The sequence below is a fragment of the Castor canadensis genome, chromosome 3 (genome assembly GCF_047511655.1).
Source record: "Castor canadensis chromosome 3, mCasCan1.hap1v2, whole genome shotgun sequence".
Lineage (NCBI taxonomy): Eukaryota > Metazoa > Chordata > Mammalia > Rodentia > Castoridae > Castor > Castor canadensis.
In genome coordinates this window covers 73,769,610-73,791,853 of record NC_133388.1, presented here as the reverse complement: position 1 = coordinate 73,791,853, position 22,244 = coordinate 73,769,610, and the positions used below count along the sequence as shown (strand labels likewise).

Below are 22,244 nucleotides of genomic sequence, written 5' to 3'. Positions count from 1 at the left end.
CACTGAGGACGCAGTCGATCGCTGTTAGGGGGCGGGGAAAAAGTTCTGGCCCAGCCCTTCGCCCCACCCCCAAGCCGGCTAGGTTGTGTGGCTGTGGTTACGGACCCTGGGGCAGCGACTCTTGCTTTTGGGAGACAGTCGGCCTCTGGCTTCCGGTTTCCTCGCGCAGGCAGGCGGGCAGGCTGCGTCAGGCGCCGTTTCCCGCCCGACGGCCTCAGCCTTAGGGGCTGGGTGTCCGCCCTGCATTCCTGACGCATCTCCTGCATTCCTTGCGTGTTTCAGGCTGTCCCAAAGGGTCGAGCTTCTGTCTGCCTCACTCGCCTTGTCTCTGGTTTCTGAGCACCAGTCGGGTCCCAGCTCTGGGGACGTTCTCCTTTGGCGAGTCCCCTAACCTTCCGGGCCTGGTGACTGCCACCTCGGCCCCATTCCTGTGCATCGCGCCGCCTGTCATAACTTTCGCCTCCGCTCTTTCCTGTTCTGAGACGGCTGTGTTTGGGGTGGGGGTGGGGGGGGTTGAACGATTGTTTCTTTTTTTTTCTTGGGAGAAGAGATAATGATATCCTGTAGATTTTGAGAATTACGGATGGAGGGAAAAAGATAACTTTGAAGGAGACTTAATGAACTCACAAATATTGTCATTAATGACAGAATATTTTGATCAAAATAGAAAGCAAACGTGTTGTAAATACAGCTTAAAATCCTAGATGAAGAGCTAAGGATGTTAAAATCCTAGATAGACAGCTAAGAATGTTTTCCTATCTCTGGTTTTTGAGTGAAATAATGTGCACATAAAAGACAAGGTTAATTTTTTAAATGTAGTGTGTATCTCAGAATGTAATTTCAAAGAGATAAAATAGTACATCTTATTTTATCATGTCTGCTTTACTGTTGCAGTTAGCGAGGAACAGATTGGATTTGTTGCCTTTACTGTATTATTTATGTATGAAATGAGGTCTTAGATCACATATTAATTATTTCTTAGCTGGGTGTGGTGGTGCAAGACTGTAATCCCAGCTACTCTGGAGGCAGAAACAAGAGGGTCATGAGTTCAAGGCCAGAACAGGGAAAGTTAGCAAGACCCTGTCTCAAAAACAAAATAAAAAAGAGCTAGAGGCTCAGCTCAGGTGGTAGAGCATTTGCCAAGTATACATGCGTTCCATCCGTAGTACCACTAGAAAAACCAGAACAGTATTTCTTTATATTATTAAAGTATTATTTCTCCATTATTAGTGAACAGTGTACAACCTACTTGTTCAATTCTGTTCCTTGGAGAGGGACTTATAGCTCATAGAAATTCAGAAATACAATACATGCAACCTCAAGACCCATATACATAACACACTAGAAAAAGAGGGTGTGGTTGACTTGCATGATGATAGCATCAAAAGAAGAGGAAAATGCACATTGATACTTCTCACTGGTAACTTCTGGTCAAGGAAAGACAGGTTTTTTTTCTCTCTACCTACTCTCAAAAAACAAAACAAAAAAATCCCCCCTATTCTTCTACTATCAGTATATCCAAGCCTAGCTATCATTATGGTCCCTTTTACTGAACCCTCACATCTAGTCTTACTCAGAAATTTCTATCCTTTTGTCTCCATTTATGCCTTAGTTTAAACCTTTCCCCCTCTATTCTTAGCCCACCTCCCAAGATCCCTGCTACCTCAGCGGTCTTCTCAAGAGCAATTTGATTGTTATTTTCTGCTTAAAATATTTCAGAAATCTCCAAATTTAGAACAAAGTCCAAACTTTAGAAAGCATAAAGAGATCCATCCTTTAGCTGGGTGCCAGTTTCTCATGCCTGTCATCCCAGCTACTCAGGAGGTAAAGGTCAGAAGGATCCCAGTTTGAAACCAACCCCAGGCAAATAGTTTGTGAGACCCTATCAAGAAAACAGCCAAAACAAAAAAGGGCTGGTGAAGTGGCTCAAGGGGGTAGAGCGACAGCCTAGCAAGCAAGCATGAGTCCCTATGTTCAAACTGCAGTGCTGCCCAAAAGAAGAAGAAGAAGAAAAAAAAAAATTCAATGACTGGAACTGGACTAAGTATTAAAAGCTCAGAACGGCAAAATTTTCTGGTGGAATAATGTTTTGTAGACTATTCATGCTGTGCTTTCTGCCCATGACCTCAGAGGATGCTGCACTCATCTGTCCTCTCTAGCTCTCCCAAATCGCTTTGTCACCTACAAGTCACCTAACTGGAATTCCCTCCCATTAATCTGTGACTGAGTCATTTCCTCTTTTGAGTCTCACCTTTGAAACTTCCTATTTGTTCTGTTGTTTCATCATTCCATTCATTCCTCCTCCCTGCCCACAGAGTCCCCCAGTCTCATGATGGTCTTCAAGAGTGCCTAGTTCTATCTTTGAAGAAGTTAGAATTTCAGGGTGCTTTTTCTTTTCTTTCCCATAGCTAATCTTTGAACCTGTATGCTTATTCTATTTTTGACCAGAGAGACTTGTCATAATCTCATTTACATTTATTATGGCAGCAGAGGTATATTAGGAACTTCCAGGCTTTCAAGTAAGTTGAGAATACATAACACAGAGAAACCATGTTTTTAAGGGTCTCTTTATTCCTGGTGCAGCCTGGACCACAAGCATCCTATTTATGCTTCCTGCCTAGCTGAAATAACAGGTGCATGCCACCACACCCCACTTTTATTGCTTGAAATGGGGGCCTCTCAAACTTTTTGCCCAGGCTTGCCTCAAACCACGATATTCCCAGTCTTAGCCTCCCAAGTAGCAAGGATTACAGCCATAAGCCACCATGCCCAGCTCAGACACCTCTTACCAATTATTCCAATACCTGATATACAAAGTTCTTTGCCTTTGAGAACCAAATAGTCCTTCGTAATTACTCACCTGGACATAATTTTATATCTTCCTGACCATGTATCTGCCATACTTCTACCAAAACACTAGTTTTCATAAACACGAGTTGAGCCATTGTTTTTGAATCATCTGCAAAGGTTGTAACAAATTTTCTTATCTCCGTGGCTGGGAGACAAAGCCAGTGTAAAGAATCTTTGATCACTTTGAAACCAGTTTTGGACCTAGGCCCAAACTCCTGGGATTCCACATGTCAGTTCTGGCCTCTCACCCCTATATGTAAAATAAAAAGACATGGCAAAGGGCAGAGAAAGGAGATTTATTACATGGTTGGGGACATGCTGTGGCAAAAGGCAGAGTAAGCACGCAGCCTATCTTCAGCCATCTTTGAAGAACAGGCATGAGCTATAGGTTTAAGTAGACAAAAGAACTAGGGGCAGGGGACATAAAGTATGCATAAACAGTTCCAGTTATAGATGTGATCCAGTGGTCAGAGGTAGCAGCAGGCAGGTGGTCAAGCAGCAAATTGTCTCAGGGTGGGGCCTGGTAGACCATTTATCTCAGTCCTCCTTCAAGGTTCCTGGAGAAGTTGTTATTGCTGTCATCACTTGAGGGGAGCAATCTGGCTCCCGTGGGATAATTATCCTGCTCTAGGACATAGCCTTGTCATTATAGATAACTGTCCTCATTTAGGCAGGGGCCAGGGTCTACAGCCTCCTCTGCTATTCCTTATGTTCCTTGGGGGTGGTTTCAGTCCCTTGTCATAAAGATGTTACCAATCATCCTGTCCTTTCTTGATTCCAAGGTGACTGCAGAAGACAGTAGTTCAGAGCAAAGACAACAGGAAGCAGAAATGACAACATTTGCTCCTTAATTTGTAGGCTCAAAGAATCAATGCTTTTCAGCAGAAACTGTTTAGTACCTCTCACAACTTCAGCATGTCCCTTTAGTAGAATAGAAAGTGGTTCCCATGCTGTCATATCAGTGAGTATGTATGAGTAATTTGGAGGCCAGAAATCAAGTCTCCCTTCACAATTTTACCTTGTACTGTCCTATCAATGGGCTTGATATTACTGTCTTCAATTCCTGACACATTTGCAAGTTTGAAATTATTTTAGGTGGTTTTGAGGTGATTTAGTCACTGAAGAAAATAACAGGGTATTTATATCTTTATAAATAGAACAAACAAATATTAAAGCCTAGGAGAAGACCTTTAATTTTTTTTTCCTTCAGTACTAAGATTTGAAATCAGGGCCTGCACCTTGAGCCACTCCACCAGTCCTCTTTTTCTGATGGGTTTTTTCCAAGATAAGGTCTCGCAGAACTATTTGCCTGGGCTATCTTCAAACCACAACTTCCCTGATCTCTGTCTCCTGAGTAACTAGGATTACAGGTGTGAGCCACCAGCACCCAGCTTACCCTAGGAGAAGACCTTTGATAAGGACTGACATGAGCCAGACATAGTGTTGCATAACTGTAATCCCAGCACTCAGGAGGCTGATGCAAGAAGATCAAGACTTTAAGGCCAGCCTGGACAAAGCAAAAAAAAAGAGCTTATATAAATTTAAAAGCAAAGGAGCAAACTAATGTGGATAGAACAGAAAAGGAAGAGACAGATTTGACCTGCTCCAAGGTTTAACCTGCCAAATGAGATCAGTTATCTACTTCTCATTATAGCAATTGCCCATGGCTATGAAAAGTATAGAAATACATACAGGGCACTCAAGTCATTCAAATAACGTACTGTATGCTAAAGAAAAAGGAAAAAGACCTTCACTGATCATAGAAAAATCGACATAAGAAACTCAGGATGCTATATAAAATTCTAGTCCAAGTTCATTCCAGAATTGTCTCCTGGGTAATAATTAGTCAGAAAAAAAGTAGGCTGTGATGATATTGCATAATAGCTAAATCAGAGAGATGTCAAAATTGAAAAAAAAAAAAAAAAGATTGCCTGAAGTCAAGTCCCTCCTGGACACTGGCTGTGAGTGAACAACCAGGTCTGTAAACAAAGCAAAATAACTGGAAAATGTGACTGAATGGGAAACTGACACACACAAAAACCCTGCAAGGTAATCATTTAACAAGCTTGGAAACATGGTTTGTCTCCCATTGGAGCAGCAGGGGAGAAAGTTCAAAAGAGTAATACCAGACATGGATGCCCTTTCAGGGAATTCTATGCTAAAGACAGTATTCTCTTTAGAGAAGGTTTTCTGTTGTTGTTTTGTTGTTTTTTTCTGGTGCTGGGGATCAAACCCAGGGCCTCATGTATGCTAGGCACACACTCTACCACTGAGTCATACTATCACCTAGAGAATGTTTTAAATGGGCAAAATTGCACAAAAACATTTTTTATAGCAACATATTTTAAATGGTGGTAACCTTAAGTTTTGTCTATTAATAGTCCAACCTAAAGTACATGACAATTATACCAAAAAAAAAGATTTAAAATTTCTTTAGAGGCATTTTTAAATAATTCCTATTGCACTTTGATTCTTTTGTTTTGTGTTAATTTTAGTATAGCAATTGGATATTTTAAGTTGTGTTGTATATAGACTCTTTTGGGGGAGGATTTGGGTTTTTTTTTTCCTTTGCGTTAACTGGGGTTTGAACTCAGAACCTATACCTTGAGCCACTCTACCAACCCTTTATTTTTCTGTGATGAGGTTTTTTCAAGATAGGGTCTCTCAAACTTTTTGCCTGGGCTGGCTTCAAACCACGATCCTCCTGATCTCTGCCTCCCCAATAGCTAGGATTACAGGCATAAGCCACTGGTGCCTGGCTGGGTGTTTTGTTTTGTTGTTGTTTGGTTGGCTTTTTTTGGACAGTACTGGAGTTTGAACTCAGGGACTTGCACTTACTTGAAGCACACCTGCAGTCCTTTTTCTTTAGTTATCTTTTCAGATAGGTTCTTATGCTTTTGCCAGGGCATCTTCAGATGCCATAATTCTACCTTTTCCTCCCACATAGCAGGGATTACCAGCCTTTTTTGGAGGGTGGGGAGTACTGGGGATTGAACTCATGGCCTTGCACATTCTAGGCAAGCACTACACCTTTGAACTATACTCTCCAGCCCTCTAAGAATCTTAACAGTTGGTGATTTCAAATTAGTACCCAAATATAATCCACACCTTATATTTGGTTATTGTCTTTAGGTCTTTTTTTCAATTTGCATTCCCCTCACTCCCTATCACCATGGCATTTATTTGTTGAATTCCCACATTTGGCTAATTACATTCATATGGTATCATTTATCATATTCATTTCCCCTCTATACCATACTTTCTGTAAAGAAGAAGTTATAGTTTGATTCTAGTTTTGTTTTTGTTTTTCCTTTTTGGCAAAAATACTTCCCCACTGAGGATGCAGTGTACTTCCTATTGCGTCACACCAGGTGGTACATAATGTCTGTTATCTCAGTATGTAATGTTACTGAACTTGATTGGCCTGATCTAACTATTGTTGGCCTTATATAGCTAGTTGTTAAAACACTTGGTGCTCTACCTGCTGAGTGCAGAGTCTGCCCTTCTGCTAAGGAGTATCCACTGGCTGTTTCTGAGAGCATTGGTGTCCTGGATGAGACTTTTCCTTGCATTTACTACAGAAGGGGCCCTACCAGGCTCTTTCTAGTTCCCACTGTTGTGTTTAGTCTCACTCACTTCCAGACGACTCCTTCTTTTGGGTGATGTCTTGGTGACTTAGTGACTTCTTTCGACCTTCACAAATCATTGCTTTCTAATCTCCACTTCTGCCAATACCTGCTCTCGCTCTCTTCCTCTCCCTCTCCTCTTTTCTTCTCTCTTCCCTTCTCCCCACCCTCTTCACACCTCCTGCTTCCTCCCTCCCCCCTTTATTTTTACTACTTTAGTCTGGTTCTTCACTCAGGACATTTTTCACCTGGGTTTTTGTGGCCTGCACATGTGAGTTGCTGACAGGTATTTTCTTTTGCTCTCTGATTTGTTCTCAGTGTGTGAGGGAATCCACTCTACTCACCACTACCTTACTTCTCATTCTTGTGTTTTTAATTTTTTTTTTAATTTAATTTAATTTTTGGGGGGGGACGGTACTGGGGCTTGAACTCAGTACTTCATACTTGCTAAGCAGATTCTCTACCACATGAGCCACTCCACCAGCCTGTGTTTCTAAATTTTAAATTGCCTGCTCTCTAAGGTCATATTTTATAGCCCTATTAAACTATTCTTATTTGTTCACTATTCAAGTAATTTTGGCATTTTTTTACAGAAGTGGATACATTTATTAAAAATTCAACAATCTAAACATTCCTTGTACCTTGTATTGTACATAAACTATTTCTCAGTAGGTTTGACGTTACTTTTCATGAAGGGTGGGAAAGGAGGATGTCAGGTAGAGAAGTGTAGGGTACTCCATCCACTGTAGACATTCCATCCACGGGCTGGAACCAGAGTCCTCAGCAGGGGCAAGCCCCTGCTGAAAGCCCCACTTGGTAGAGGCAGTTGCTATCAACAGGCTGAAGTGGAAGGAGCCACAGAGCTCCTGCCTTCCAGCTTGTATTAGGATAGCACCCATGTTTACTGGGTAAAGACATGTGGTACATATATACAATGGAGTATTTTTCAGCCATCAAGAAGACTGAAATTATGTCCTTCACAGGAAAATGGAAGGCACTGGGGATCATCATGTTAAGGGAGATAAGTCATGCTCAGAAAGACAAATATCACACGTTTCTGTTCATATGAGTAATCTAGTGTCATAGAATATAGTGTGTGATGTCCTCTCTTTTCTCTCAAAGGGTGATCTTTAGATGTTCTCGGGTTGCACAGTTACAAAGTATAGTCCATTAACAGAGTGTCCATCCCATGGTGACGCCACGTCATGTGTTTCATATGGGATGATTTGAGAGAGCTGATTTTGAGATTTATTTGCTATTCAAAATTGGGAGACATAAGTGAGTGTAAATTTAAATATGAATATCCTTTGGGCGACACAGGCAGGCTCTTATTTGACAACTTTAATTTCCCATTTACATTTTCAGCAGGAGCTATCACTTGTTGCTTCATTTTATTATGGCATTCAAAGTACTTCTGGGCAAAAGGCAGCCAAGCAGGCTACCTGTATGGCCTGGTAACCCTAATGTCTGATCTGAAAAACAATAGAATAGTGCTAAGTATTTGAACACTTGCTTGGTCAGCATTTACCTGGAAGGTTGTTTTAGAAATAGGAAGAGTAGCTCAACTCTTTTAAAAAAACAAATCAGACTTAAACATTTGGGAAGTATTATATCTAATAAGACTGTAGGGAATGTAGCAGTTTGAGCTTTATTCTAAATGTTCACATTATATAAGTAAACTACTTCTTTGGCATTTTAGGTTCCATGTTGATATCAAGGAAAAGTGAACTATCTGTTAGAATTGTGCCCTTTATGATATGCCTCAGATTAAGACAGAAACTGTCAGATATACACATTAGCCAGTAAAAGCTTTGTGGAGTACAGCCAGCCAGAGCTGGATTTACACCAGTGGATGGGGTATGAAATTGTGCCCCTTTTGGAGCCATCACTGAATTCCTAGTCTTGAGGCAAACTCAGAGATAATGAGTATTAGGGAGGGCACAGACCCTGCCACCAGATTGATGTGAATCACTGAGTGACTTTTGGCAGGTATGTTTCTAGGTCTATAAGGTGGAAATAAAAGTCTCTAACACAGAGAGCTGTTAGGAGCACTGAAAGAATGAAAATAACACATGCCAGCTACTCTCCTCCTGAGTTGGCAAGTTGTTCTAATATATTAGCACATTCCTCAACATTTGGGAGTCTTCTGGCCTGTTGATTTATTTCTACAATCATGTCTTTATATCACTATGTAGTCACATATACTTATTTTATATTTTGGGTTATAATACAGTAGTGTGTTCAAATTGTTCCAGCTTTGGCCGTTGGGGACTTTTCCATATTGTCCCTTTCTGTACCTCTTTTTGTTTTTTTCTTTTTGGCAGCACTGAAACTGAACTCATGGCCTCATGCTTGCTAGATAGGTGCTCTTCCACTTGAACCACTGTGCAAGCCCCTTATCTATGTCCCTTTATAACAGTTTTATTTGGCTATAATTCACATATTATACAATTCACTCACTTAAAGGGTACAATTCATTGACTTTTCCTATGCTAATATATGTATGTAACTATCCTTACAGTGTCTTACTTCTGAGGCATCGCCTTCTAAACCCTTGTTCCCTGAACACCCTTGCTATCTCTTTAGATTTGCCTACTCTGGATATTTCACAAAGGTGGAATTATACAATATATCATCCTCGCTGGGCGCTGGTGGCTCACGGCTGTAATCCCAGCTACTCAGGAGGCAGAAATCAGGAACCAGCCTGAGCAAATAGTTTGTGAGACCCTATCTCAAAAAAAACCCTTCACAAAAAAAGGGCTGGTGGAGTGGCTCAAGGTGTAGGCCCTGAGTTCAACCCTAGTACCACAAAAAAAAAAAAATTAAAAAGTCATTCTTCATGACTTTTCACTTAGCAAAATGTTTTCAAGATTCATTGACCTGTTTTTTTATGTTTATCCATTCATATGCTTCTTTTACATAGTTGTAACCTATATGAATATAGAATTTGGTATTCAGATTTTGTGGCTCATTATTTTATATGCATTTTCTAATGTTTCTGCATTGTCTGCATATTCTTTTTATGGTAAAAGGCATGAAGTAGGTGTTCACTAGACACTGAACAATTTGCAGTTTGTAGTAGCTGGGCTCGTTCCATGTTTCACTATGACAATGTTGTTGTAAACATTTTGTGCACGTTTTTAATTGCACCTTAGTATAAATTCTCATGTATGGAATACTTCTAACTTGATTTAGAAGTTATAATCATTTGTATTTTTTGTTGTTGCATTCTACCAGATCATACTGCAGAAAACTGGAAGAATTTAAAAGACTAAAAATTGTCTATGTAATATACTTATACTATGTCCCCTTTACCTTCTCAGAATTTTTTTTTCCTAATTTAATACACATAAAGGAAAGATGCAAAAGAAGTCAGCATTCCCAGGCGTGGGGATGCATGCCTGTACTCCTGGCACTCAGAGGATGGAGAGTTGGAGGCCAGACCCTGACTCAGAAACCAAAACTACAGCTAGGTATTGGTGGCTCACACCTGTAATCCTAGCTACTCCAGAGGCAGAGATCAGAGGATTGCCATTTGAGACCAGCCCTGGGCAAATAGTTCTCAAGACCCTACCCAACACCCACACAAAAAAAAGGGGCTGGAGGAGGGGCTCAAGTGGTAGAGTGCCTGCCCTGGGTTCAAACCACAGTACTATTAAAAAAAAAACCTTCAATAGGAAGAAGTTAGCATGCTAAATATTTTACAAGAATGATGTCATTTAATCTTTGTCACTGTTCTGTCAGGCAGCTAGATAATGAAGGGTTGCTGTCAGAGGCCCCAGGGGTTATGGCCACGGGTCAAGTCTGGAATATTGCCCAAATCAGAGCTGGGAGAAGGAATGGGAACCACAACACCTGATCAAATGAGCAGAAACCCAGGAAAGCCTGAGCTGCACTGGGGAAATGGGAGGTCCCATGTGAATTCCAAAACACATCTCTCTCTCTCTCTTTTTTTTTACATTTTATTAGCATACATTAGTTGCACAGGGGGTTCATTGTAACATTTGCCTATGTGTTTGCAATGTACCTTGATTAGATTCCTCCCTTCCAAAGACAGAGCTCTAGTGTCCTTTCATGGGATCTAGCCAAGACTTGGTGAGAGGAACAAACTTACTTAAAGTTCCCAGAAGTTGAGCTACAGGAGTGATTCAAGTGGTAGAACACTTGTTTAGCAAGTGCGAGCCCTGAGTTCAAACCCCAGTACCTCCAAAAGAACCGAAAAGGTGCCGGAAGAGAAAAGACACCAGGCTAGTGGCTTGACATTTTGTAATTCATAATCACATTTATGTCTAAAAAGCAGACTTGCTACACAGGCATGAATGCTTACATGTAAATGTCTATAGAGAAAGGCTGGAAGGATGTATACTAAACAAAAACAATGGTTGTACCTTGAGAAAGAGAGATTGAGTCAAGGGCAGGAGTTGGGGTATCAGGATACTTTATACTTCTGCTTTATTTGAATACTATGTGATTTTTTGTTTGTTTGTTCATTTTTGGACACAGGGTCTCACTGTTTGCCTGTGCTGGCCTAGAACTCACTGCATAGCCCAGACTGGCATCCAACTCATAATCCTCCTGCCCAAGCCTCCCCAAGTACAGGGATTACAAGTGTGTGCCACCACGCCTGACTCCTTACATGATTTTTTTTTTTAATTTGGAGTGCCTCACAAATTTGCATGTCATCCTTTTGCAGGGGCCATGGTAATCATTCTAATTTTAGTTTTATGTGCTGCTGAAGCAAACACTTTAAGTGATTTTTTTTTTTAAGGAAAACTTGTTGCTAAAAAAATATCTTTCAGGACTACAGGTGTGGTTCAAGTAGTAGAGCACCTGCTTTGCAAACACAAAGCCCTGAGTTCAAACCCCAGTCCTACCAAAACAAAACAACAAACAAAAAGTGTTTCATTCATGGAGTCTCTATTCTCATTTCCTTCATGGGGTGGAAATGTTTTTCTCTTTTTTTCACTTCTCCCCACTTTTATCCTGTTATAGTAAATTCTTTCCTAATAAACTTTACTATTATTTTTTACTACATCTTTTGCATCTTGCTTGAATTCTTTTCCTGCTGGAAGCAAGGAAAAAAACCTTTCATTCACTCAACAAACATTTAGTAGATGCGTACTATACATGAGGCATTATGAAGTAAGCTATTAATCCTATTTACAAGTTAATACTCTAGTGTGGTGTTTTCAAACTTTGGGTCACAATCTTTTAGTGGGGTCTGAATTTAAATTTAACTCAAAAAATAAAATATCCATAAGCCCATACTGATATAAATGAACACTTGAATATATATAAATAATGGGAAACTAGATCAGTGCAGAAGAAATGCAAATAACATATGTAGGTAGTCTTCCTCCAACAGGAGATGGGACGTAGCTGTGTCTCCCTGAGTGAGGGCCACTCACTCAGGAGTGTAGTGTGTAAGAGGAAGGAAAGGAAGAACTGTACACTGGGGAAACCTGACCAATGCTGGCTCAACCAGGTGAACGTGGAAGATGCCAGCAGTGCTAGGTCACATTGGTAGCATGTACCCTTGAGGTGAGGTGATGAAAATGGCCTTTTATTTCTGTGCTCCTCTTCCCAAAAAACTATAACCCCAGTCTAGTTACGACAGTAACATCAGAAAAGTTCCAGTAGGGAGCTATCCCATAAAATACTTAACCAATAATCTTCAAAATTGCCAAGGTTGTCAAAACAAGGAAACTATGAAAAATGAACCTGCTACAGAGGACAGCAGGTGGAAAGTAAGAAAGTCTGTGACTTCCCACGTATTTGCTACCTCGATTCTACCATTAACATTCCTCTGCACTCGCCTTATTATTTGCCTAGCTATCTATCCATCTTTTTAGCCTTCCATTAACTTGTCTTTTTTTTTTAAAGAGTTTTTCACAGTAAATTATAGGTATCAATGCCCTGCCCCTAAATACATCAACCTGTATATCACTAACTAGAGAATTTGTTTGTTTTCATTTGGTATAATATTTACGTATATTTAAATACATTAATATGTGTTTGCTGAATTTTGACCTATCCATACACCTAGGTAATACAAGTACCTCACAGCTGCATTTTTTTTTTCCAAATGAAATGTCATTCATTTAAAAAAAAAAAAAGTCACTGAAATGCATTAGCATGGATAAACATTGTTTTGTGAACTTGTGTTTCAGGTATACATGTCCCTGTATTACTGAATCACAATGTAAAGTCTCTTACAGTCATAAAAAGAAAAGTCCAGGCCTGGGGATGTAGCTCATTGGTAGAGCACTTGCCCAACACGAGCAAGGCCCTGGGTTCTATCCCAACACTGCACAAAAAAAAAAAAGAAACCTAACTCACTTCAACATGTAATCAAACAGTGATTACCTAGGTTATAGACAGGATAAATCAGCTCTTTATAACTGAAAAGAGGGGAGGCTAACCCCTCTAATCCTAGCTATTGAGGAGGCAGAGATCAGGAGGATCAAGGTTCAAAGTCAACCAGGGCAAGTAGTTCATGAGACTCTCTCTCAAAAAAACCCATCACAAAAAAAGGGCTGATAGACTGGCTTAAGGTGTAGGCCCTGAGTTCAATGAGGTTTGACATATATTCTTTCTATTTGACTATATTCTTTATATGTCAAATAGAGAATATTGACATGATTGTAACCAAAGCCACCTGGAGTTGATGCTTATTAAGCTTAAATGAACATTTAATGACACTAATACACTGAGTGGGGTAGAGACAATAGGATAAATTAAAAAGAGCATGATTGCCAGGCATGGTGGTACATGCCTGTAATCCCAGCTACTTGGAAGGCAGAGACAGGAGGATCACAAGTTTGAGGCAGGCATGGCAAATTTAGCAAGACCCTACATTGAAAACAAACAGAACAGCTGCCTAGCTGCATGAGGCCCTGGGTTCCATCCATAGTACTGTAGGGGAAAAAAGGAAGGGAGGAAGGGAGGGAAAAAGGAAAGAAGCAAGGTATTATGAGTCAGGAGACCAGAAATTCAGGATTTTGCTCTGCATCTCTGATTTTCAGTTTTCCCATCTGCAAAATGAAGGGAGTGCATGCACATCAGGCATGACAAATAGGAGGTGCATGTGTAGCCATGCCCTGCTTCTCACCCTCCATTGACAACCATTCATACAGTTTGAACCTGGACGCAGCTCCAGAATTCTTCCTTAAGCAGCTAGTGCAGTTAGTCAGCACTCAGTTTGAAACCTATTGACCATGTTGGTTGTGACAGTCTGTGACTCTTCCCGTTCTAACTCCCAGAAATACACCACTATAAACACAGAAAGTGTCCAATTTAATATCTTTTCTGTCTCTGCTCTCTGGGTGTTAAGTTTGTATTATTCAGGATCCTAGGACATACATGTGTTTATATCCTGTGAATCCACCATTCTCACAAGTCTTGGCCTTCCAAGCATGTCCATGCTAACCCAAAGGAAATTCATGTTCCATTTGCTTTCTTTCCTCTTGGGATTGTCTAGCCAACCTGCTAGGGCGTCCTAGCAACCCCTGTTTAGTGTCTTCTGCAGTGACGCTTCCTTTCCTTGTTCTTCCTTGGTTTTCACACACTTCACACAAGCTTTTGAGCACAGGATATCCTCCTATCCTTGCCATTACAGCATCTTCCCCAGCCTTATATATGTTGAAAACAAAGAGTTCATGAATAGGAGGTCAAGGTGGCTCCCTACTGCCAGCATTTGTCTACACAAATTCCTTTTTATTGTCTTACCTCAGTCTCATAATTATTTGATCTCCCTCCTCCCTGATGATTACTAAGCAGGGTAGGTGCTTACAGCATCTTTCTTTAGTTTTCAAACGAGTCCTTGTCTTGCATCTGCACGTTGTTTATTTTGGCATTGTGTATTTTAATATAGGAATAGATTACAGTTTATTATACTGTGTAATCCTACAATTGTAAATTGTGTAATTGTTTCTGAGTGTGAAAGAAAAGAAAGATGTACTCAAGTCTTCAGATGCCTTGAGTTATTCTTTTGAAAATCTGCATCCTACTGAGTATCAGTCAATGTCCTTGTTTTTGTTTTATTTTGGGTTTATTTGGTTTTTTTGGCAGCACTGGGATTTGAACTCAGGGCCACAGGCATTTTTACCGCTTGAGCCACTCCACCAGCCCTTTTTTGTGATAGGTTTTTTTGAGATAGGGTCTTGTGCACTATTTGCCCCAGGCTGGCTTTGAACCACGATCCTCCTGATCTCTGCCTCCTGAGTAGGTAGGATGACAGCTGCCCCGACATACAAGTCCTTGTTTATCACTCTTGCTGGTGAAGTCAGTAAGAAGGAATGCTGTGCCCGTAAGGTGGAAACCAACTCGATCCCTTGATATGACATCTTAGTGGGACCTTTTTACATCTCACTTTACCACTTACTGCAACCAGGGCATTTAAAAGCAAAAACTTAGACCTGGAAACTTTTGAAACAGTATTTTTCCTTCTTTTTTTGGTGACAGTTGAAATCCAAGTTACAAGATTGTCATTTCTAACTGTCATAAACTTGGTTTTAAAACAACTTTGTCAAAAGGGAAAAAAAAAAGACAGGATAACAATTTTAATTTTTTGGTCATCTGCTGTAATTTACTGGCAATAATTTATAAAGAGAATAAAAGTAATACTTAATATGAGATGATTAAACACCACAGAGTGTGTTGCAATTCCACCCACAGCAGTGAGGTTATCTTCCTGGAAGATGGAATGAGTGACCACAGGCTACCCCCACAGCCCAGCTGTCCTATCCCTGGCTGGGATGGTCTAGATAACATCTTGTTCTGCACAGTGAGTGACCGCTGCAACCCCAGGGCTTGTCACACTTGGCCTGGCTCTTTATAGTATAGTGTTTGGAATTGTGAGGTAACCACCTGTCTGATAGCGCTTGAGAAATAAGAGATGAACTGGGAAACAAAAAATATTAATACAAAACTTGGTCCAAGTATTAACCCATAATATTATTTCTAGTTACATCAAGGAAGTCATGATAACAGCTCAGCTGTAGCATGAATACTTGGCTTATGCTAAGTGACCAGAACATTTGCTGACTTCCTCTGGCTCTCATACCTCATTGATAGCTGTGTGACTAGGGTTCAGAAAGACCAAGCAACTTGGAGTTACGTGGCAGGTGTGGGGCAAAGCCAAGACTGGAGCCAGGTCTGTCTTTTGCAAGTTCAAGTTTTTAGGTGACACATTCTCCTATCTTCTCAAGCAAACAAAATCCCCCACGAGAGAAATACTTGACTCGTTCGTGTCCAGCTTGACTTAGCTACTTTGTGTAGCCTGCAGCTAACCAGACCTACTCTCTATGACAGTGTACCTCAGCCTTTGTACTTTACCAGCTCCTAATTAGTCTCAAGAACTGCTCACTCACCACAGGCACTGTTCTTCCACGCAGTCCACTTTTTTCCTTAGGGCTTATCTTACCATGGAGTCTTACCTCCACTCTGGGTTTTGTTTCTTGGTTTTTTTTTTTGGGGGGGGTGGGGGTGGTACTAGGGCTTGAACTCACACATGCTAATCAGGCACTTTACCACCTGAGCCACACCACAGCCCTTTAACTCCACTGTTGAACAGACAGGGGTGCCTCATCAAAACAGATAATGTTTTAGGCTCAAATAGACCAAAACTAGATCAAACCATGATAAGTCACCCTCAGCCTGGTGTCTGACAGCTGAGTGTTGCAAATTGACTCTCTTTTTTTTTTTTTCATTCATATGTGCATACAAGGCTTGGGTCATTTCTCCCCCCTGCCCTCACCCCCTCCCTTGCCACCCACTCCACCCCCTCCCTCTCCCCTTTACCCCCCCCCCTCCGCAAATTGACTCTTAATACACACCTTCCAACCAGCTGTTGCAGGGATTGCTGTGACCTCGAGGGAACCATGCCCTGCAGTGATCTTCCTTCTTTGTCATCTCCTAGGCAGCAGATTGGGAAACTGAGCCCTGTAATTGCAGCTGCTAAAGGTGACAGTATTTGTGGACAAATACTAAGTATACATCAAAATCGGATTTTCACAAGGAATTCAGATTGATCTGTAGGCTAGTTTCATTCTATACCATTTCAGTCATTTATTCTGCATAGAAATACAGTATGCCTTTGTAGTGATAAAGTGATTGAAAAGACATAATACAAAAAAAAAAAAATCCTGGAAGTCGGTTAATTTTTAAGGAAACTTATAAAAAATCCTATCCTGCTCAGGGTTCTCCACTTGAACCTCAGGATAATCTAAAGATTTCCTGAGGTGGGTTTTACAACATTTAAGTATGTACCTATTTGCACATTTTTTTGGAAAAGGTTCATTAGCTTTCTTTATGTTCTTCTAGGGGTTTATATTTTGTCCTAATACGGACTTTGAACTCAGGGCCTCATACTTGCTAGGCTGAGGGCTTGACTGCTTGAGCCACACCCTAGTCTTTAATGCATTTATATTATTTAGGAAGACAATAGATTTCATGGATTGCTTGACAGCACACAGTAAGACTTCACTAGGGATTTATGTAATAAATAAATATTAGTGTTTACAATATTTAACATAAGTAAAAAAAAGTTCAGCCTGTTTTCTGTGTGGCAAGGCAAGCATGAGTATTAAGGCTATCTAATGTTCTTAAGGAAGATAACTCAAGTATTATTACCTTTAATATCACCAGTGATGTCAGTGGCTATCATGAACCCTCTGATATGATGGGAGGAGGTCACTTCACTTCTGTGGTATTTTTTTCAAAAGAGTATTCATAAGAAAAACATCAGTGATGGAGGCATGGCTCAAGTGGTAGAGCTTCTACCTCACAAGTACAGGGTCCTGAGTTCAAACCCCAGTACTGCCAAAAGAAAAATTAAAAAAAAGAAAAGAAAAGCATCAGACTCACGTAGGTTGGACATTCTACAGGACACTTGGCCAATATGCTTAAGACTGTCAAGGTCATGAAAAGCAAAGACTGAGAAACTGTTACAGACCAGAAGAAACAAAAGAGACATGACAGTTAACTGTACTGTGTACTGTAACTGTACTGTGGGATGCTGGCACAAAAAGAGGACATTATTGGGAAAATATAGTGTGGAGTTGAGTTAGTAATAATGCACCAGTATTAGTTTCTTAGTTTTGGCAAACATATCACGATAATGTGAGTGAGGCGCTAGCAGTGGCTGTCTTTGCAATTTTTCTCTAACTGTAATAAAAGTATTCCAAATTTTAAAGCCTCATTTAAAAACTATTTTTAATTTAATTTTATTTATTTTTATTATTGTTATGCTAGGTGGGGGTACATTGTAGCAGTTACAGTGGTTCTTACAATGTATCAAATATATCATATTTGAATTCATCCCTTCCATAAAAACTATGTTAACCCCAGTCTTCTGCCCTGACTTTCACAGTTGATACAAAGTATGATGTGATACTCGGGATGAGCTAATAAACCATCTCATACTCATGTTGAATGAAGGGCCAGCCATTGATCAGTGTGGTGGTCATTTGCATTTATTACTTCAAAATTTGTATTGAGTGCAAGAGGAACAAGCCTGAGATCCAGTACAGCCAAGTAGAAATGAAATCACAAGCCTGAAGTCCTGAATGATGAGGATGAGTTAGTATACTTACCTCTGAGGGACAGCCCACTCTCACACAAAGTAATTCAGTGACTTTGGGTGTCTAGACATCCCTAAATTTCACTTTGCTTACTTTTGAAATAACAACATCAGAAGAACCTGCCTTAAAGAATTGTGAGAATTAGCCGGCACTAGTGGCTCATGCCTATAATCCTAGCTACTCAGGCGGCAGAGATCAGAAGGACGGAGAGTTGAAGCCAGGTTGGGCAAATAGTTTGGGAGACTCTCTAAAAAAAACTCATCACAAAAAGGGGCTGGTGGAGTAGCTCAAGTGGTAAGAGTGCCTGCCTAGCTAGCATGAAGTTCTGAGTTTAAACTCCAGTACCACCAAAAAAAAAAGCATTGTGAGAATTAAATAATATTTATAGACTGCTTAGCCTAAGACTTGTTAGAGGAATTTGATATTAGTTCATATTACTACTACTGTTTTTTACCACTAAGGAAAGAAAAGATCCTCCTTATAGATCTCATCTCCATTTCCCAGAAGCTAAAGCTCAGGTTCCTTAGCGCAGTCTAAAACTGGTTTTATCACATTTCCTAACAGCCATTCTTGCTACCCCCTGAACTGTAGCCATAGTGAACTTTCCAGAGCCTTCATATCCTGTCTTTTCTGCCTTAGCACCTCTCCTAGATCACTCTTGAAGATGTTGCTAGACTTCTTCTTCTCTGGAAAGCCTTCCTAACTCTCCTGTGGTGGTCCCTGTTCCTCTCTCTGGGCACGCGTGGATGTACACCTGTCCCAGATGTAATTTGTCACCTTGTACTGCTGTTACTTGTTTTTCTCTTTAGTACCTTTGCTAGGCATGAAAACCAGAGATCAAAAATTACCACATTTTTTTCCCTGTGCAGGGATTTGAATTCAGGGCTACACATTGAGCCACTCCACCAGCTCTTTTTTATGATGGGTTTATGGAGATACGGTCTCACAAACTATTTGCCTAGGCTGAATGTGAGCCGTGATCTTCCTGATCTCCACCTCCTGAGTAGCTGGTTACAGAAATAAGCCATGGCGCCCGGCAGATTACCACGTTTATCTCTGTATTCTTCTGATGCTAGACACGTAGTTGGTGCCCAGCAAAATTGGTGAATAAGTTGAATAGAAGTACTGTGAATGCTCAAAATTGTTTTGAATGATAGCTACTGAAAGTTTATGTTTGGTTATTATTTGTTAAAACCTCATTATGGGGCTGGAGGCTGGTTCAAATGGTAGAGCACGAGGGCCTGAGTTCAAACCCCAATACTGTCAAAAGAAACAAACAAAACAACAACAGCAACACTTCATTTTGTTCATAGGATTGAAGACCAACGTTATCAGATGATATTTTCTTTACTTCTGGTTAATCTACAGAACAGACTTAATACGATTCTTGGAGACATTTAATCTTGCCTTTCTTGTGTTCTTTTACCCTGCAGGTTCCAGTTAAAGCCATCCCTTGCCATAACTTTTGAGTTACATTTGGAAAAACACTGGCCAGAAAAAAATGATAAAATTTTTCCTTATGGTGAACAAGCAAGGGCAGACCCGACTTTCTAAGTACTATGAACACGTGGAGATTAATAAGCGCACACTTCTGGAAACAGAGGTCATAAAGAGCTGCCTTTCTCGATCCAATGAACAAGTAAGTTTCATCTCTGCAGTCAACTCAGCCCTGCCAGATCTGTTATTACTGAGTCTCAGGGACCATCCTCTTCTCTGAGCTGTATTCCTTTAACAGTTATTAAGGAAAATAAGCAATGATGTGAAATGGATGCCAAAGGAAGCATGGCTCTCCTAACATCTCCCCTAAGAGAATAAAAGCAAGAAAAACCAGGGGAAGTCCTGGGTTCTTATTTAGGGCTCAGTACACCATAGAAGCAGCAGCTAAATTTAATCCTGCTAGCAGATATAATCTTCTTTTTTTGTTCATATGAATTCAGCCTTGGAATGCCTAGCAGTGCTGGAGCAGGTGGCCTTCTGGTAAGCCAAAAAATGAAGGTCAGATGACTGGCATAGAGGTGAATGAATACCCAAGACCCATTTTGTGCCAGCGGATAATAATAATTCTCATTCAGGAAGCAGCTTTTCATATTTTTTTTATAAAAGTAACCACCAACATAGTATGATAACAAGTGATTGAAAAACAAAACAAATGATTTGAACTTTCTTTATTTTTATTACTTAGATAGGGGAAACAGAAGTTGCAAATTCACATAAAACAACAAATCTATCTATCCTGCCAAAATTTGGAGGCTAAAATCAAATCATTAGATAATAGGTAGGAATCTTTTGGTGGGGCGGGGACACACTAAGCACATGCTATCTCACTAAGCTACACTCCCGCCCATAAATGTAAGTTTTTTAACTAGTCCATTTATACAAAAAACTTTATTTGGAGAATGATTTAATCCAGGTCCTAAATCTCAAGTCCACTGGAAGTCAATCAACAAAAGTAAAATCGAAAGCTTGTTGAAATTGTCCACTCATTTCCTCAGCCCAGCTCTCCACTTCACTGCATGTGTCAAAGGCTCCCTGTGGGAACCCCTGCTGAATCGTAAAATACAACTATAGCTGAGCTCAGAAGTTACATGCTACAGACGTGTTTCCCTTAGCCTCTACACTACATTGATTTTCCAGTTGGACTATCTCAGAGTTCCTCTTTGAATTACTCATGTGGCCTGGTACCCTGCTTCACAGGGCTGTGTTAATAGCTACATGCTTTAAGTAAAAAAAAAAAAGCACATAAAACATGCCTGTTTGAATCTTTCTACAGAACGCACATTCCTTCCTCAATTTCAAGCATCTTTTTCACTGACAGTTTATCCTTTGAAATACAAGCTTTAGAATAAATATACTTGTAGTTTTTTGGGTTTTTGGTTTGGTTTGGTTTGGTTTTTTTGGCGGTACTGGGGTTTGAACTCAGGGCCTCACACTTGCTAGGCAGGTGCTCTTACCGCTTGAGTCACTCCACCAGCCCTTTTTTTGTGATGGGCTTTTTCGAGATAGGGCCTCGGGAAATATTTGCCCAGGCTGGCTTCAAACCACAATCCTCTGGTCTCTGCCTCAACAGGTGTGAGCCACAGGCGCCCACGTATTGGTAGATATTTTTGAGACATTCTAAATTACTGTAGAGTTTTAAAGGAACCTACTGGGCTTCTGGCATAATCAGGTACCAAAGTATCATATTATCAGCTTAGTTTTAATTTCATCCACAAAAGTACCTCAATGCTTTTAAAAAAATATCAGAAACTCCTGAGAGACTAAAAACTTTGCTCAGTTCCTTCAAGTAGGTTGTATTTCCTTGAATGATCCAACTGGGCAGAAGTCACACTGGCCCTCCAGTGAGCCAAAAGCTGTAGAATGGTCCTCAAAAAAAAAAGGGATGGGTGAGTCTGGGGGCTCAAGCAGTAGAGTGCTTGCCTAGCAAGTACAAAGCCCTGAGTTCAAACCCCAGTACTGTTAAAAAAAAGAAAAAAGAATAGAAGCCCTCAAGCCCTCTATTACAGACTGCCAAGTGGTTTCACTGTAGAAGAATTTCCATAATTAGAACTTGCAGCTTCATTCCCAGGTGTGTATCCAGGCACCCAAGAGCCACGTGTACCACTGCAAAAAATCATAAACTGTTTGAAAAAGTAGGGAGGGGGAAGAGGGCTAAAAGAATATAATAGCAGATGTGAACTTGTTCAAAGTGCACTGTCTGCACCTGTGAAATTATCACAGTGGACCACCCTGGGACTATTAGTATAAGCTAATTTAAAAAAAAAAGTCATTGCTGGAACCCGTGGCTGACGCCTATAATCCTAGCTACTCAGAAGGCAGAGATCAGAAGAATCAGGTTTGAAGCCAGCCTAGGGCAAATCGTTCATAAGACCCTATCTTGAAAAAAAACCACTGCTAAAAAGGGCTGGTGGAGTGTTCAACATGTGGGCCCTGGGTTCAAACCCCAGTACCCCAAAATAACAAAAACAAAAGAATCCATAAAGTTCACGCTCAGTCACACATATCCTGACATCCAAAGGAGTCACACTGGTCCTTCAACCACCTGTTGTAATTCCCGCCTTCCCACGGCCCTTTGTACAGTGGCTTTAGGAGAGAGATGAATGAGAAGGGAGTTGTTTTATCCCTGAGACAGTGGTGGTGAGCTACTTATTAATTCATGTGAAGCGATATTTACAATGGGAGATTTTGT

The 22,244-nt window shown here is 40.5% G+C and overlaps 1 protein-coding gene and 1 pseudogene across 10 annotated transcripts in view; one reads left to right on the top strand and one right to left on the bottom strand.

Annotated features, from left to right (window-relative positions):
• Nucleotides 1-22,244, top strand: part of Ap4s1 (adaptor related protein complex 4 subunit sigma 1) — a 50,924-nt gene that overhangs the window by 1,547 nt on the left and 27,133 nt on the right. For 9 of the 10 annotated variants that reach the window (XM_074068218.1, XM_074068221.1, XM_020169834.2 and 6 more), the window contains one exon: nt 19,492-19,697. In XM_074068218.1, the coding sequence (XP_073924319.1) occupies nt 19,560-19,697 (138 nt within the window). In that variant the 5' untranslated portion in view covers nt 19,492-19,559. Of the gene's footprint in view, nt 1-16,417; nt 16,440-19,491; nt 19,698-22,244 lie in introns of those variants that run through there. The other variant, XM_074068216.1, reaches the window with a different exon arrangement.
• On the bottom strand, nt 11,125-11,221 carry LOC141422081 (U6 spliceosomal RNA; annotated as a pseudogene).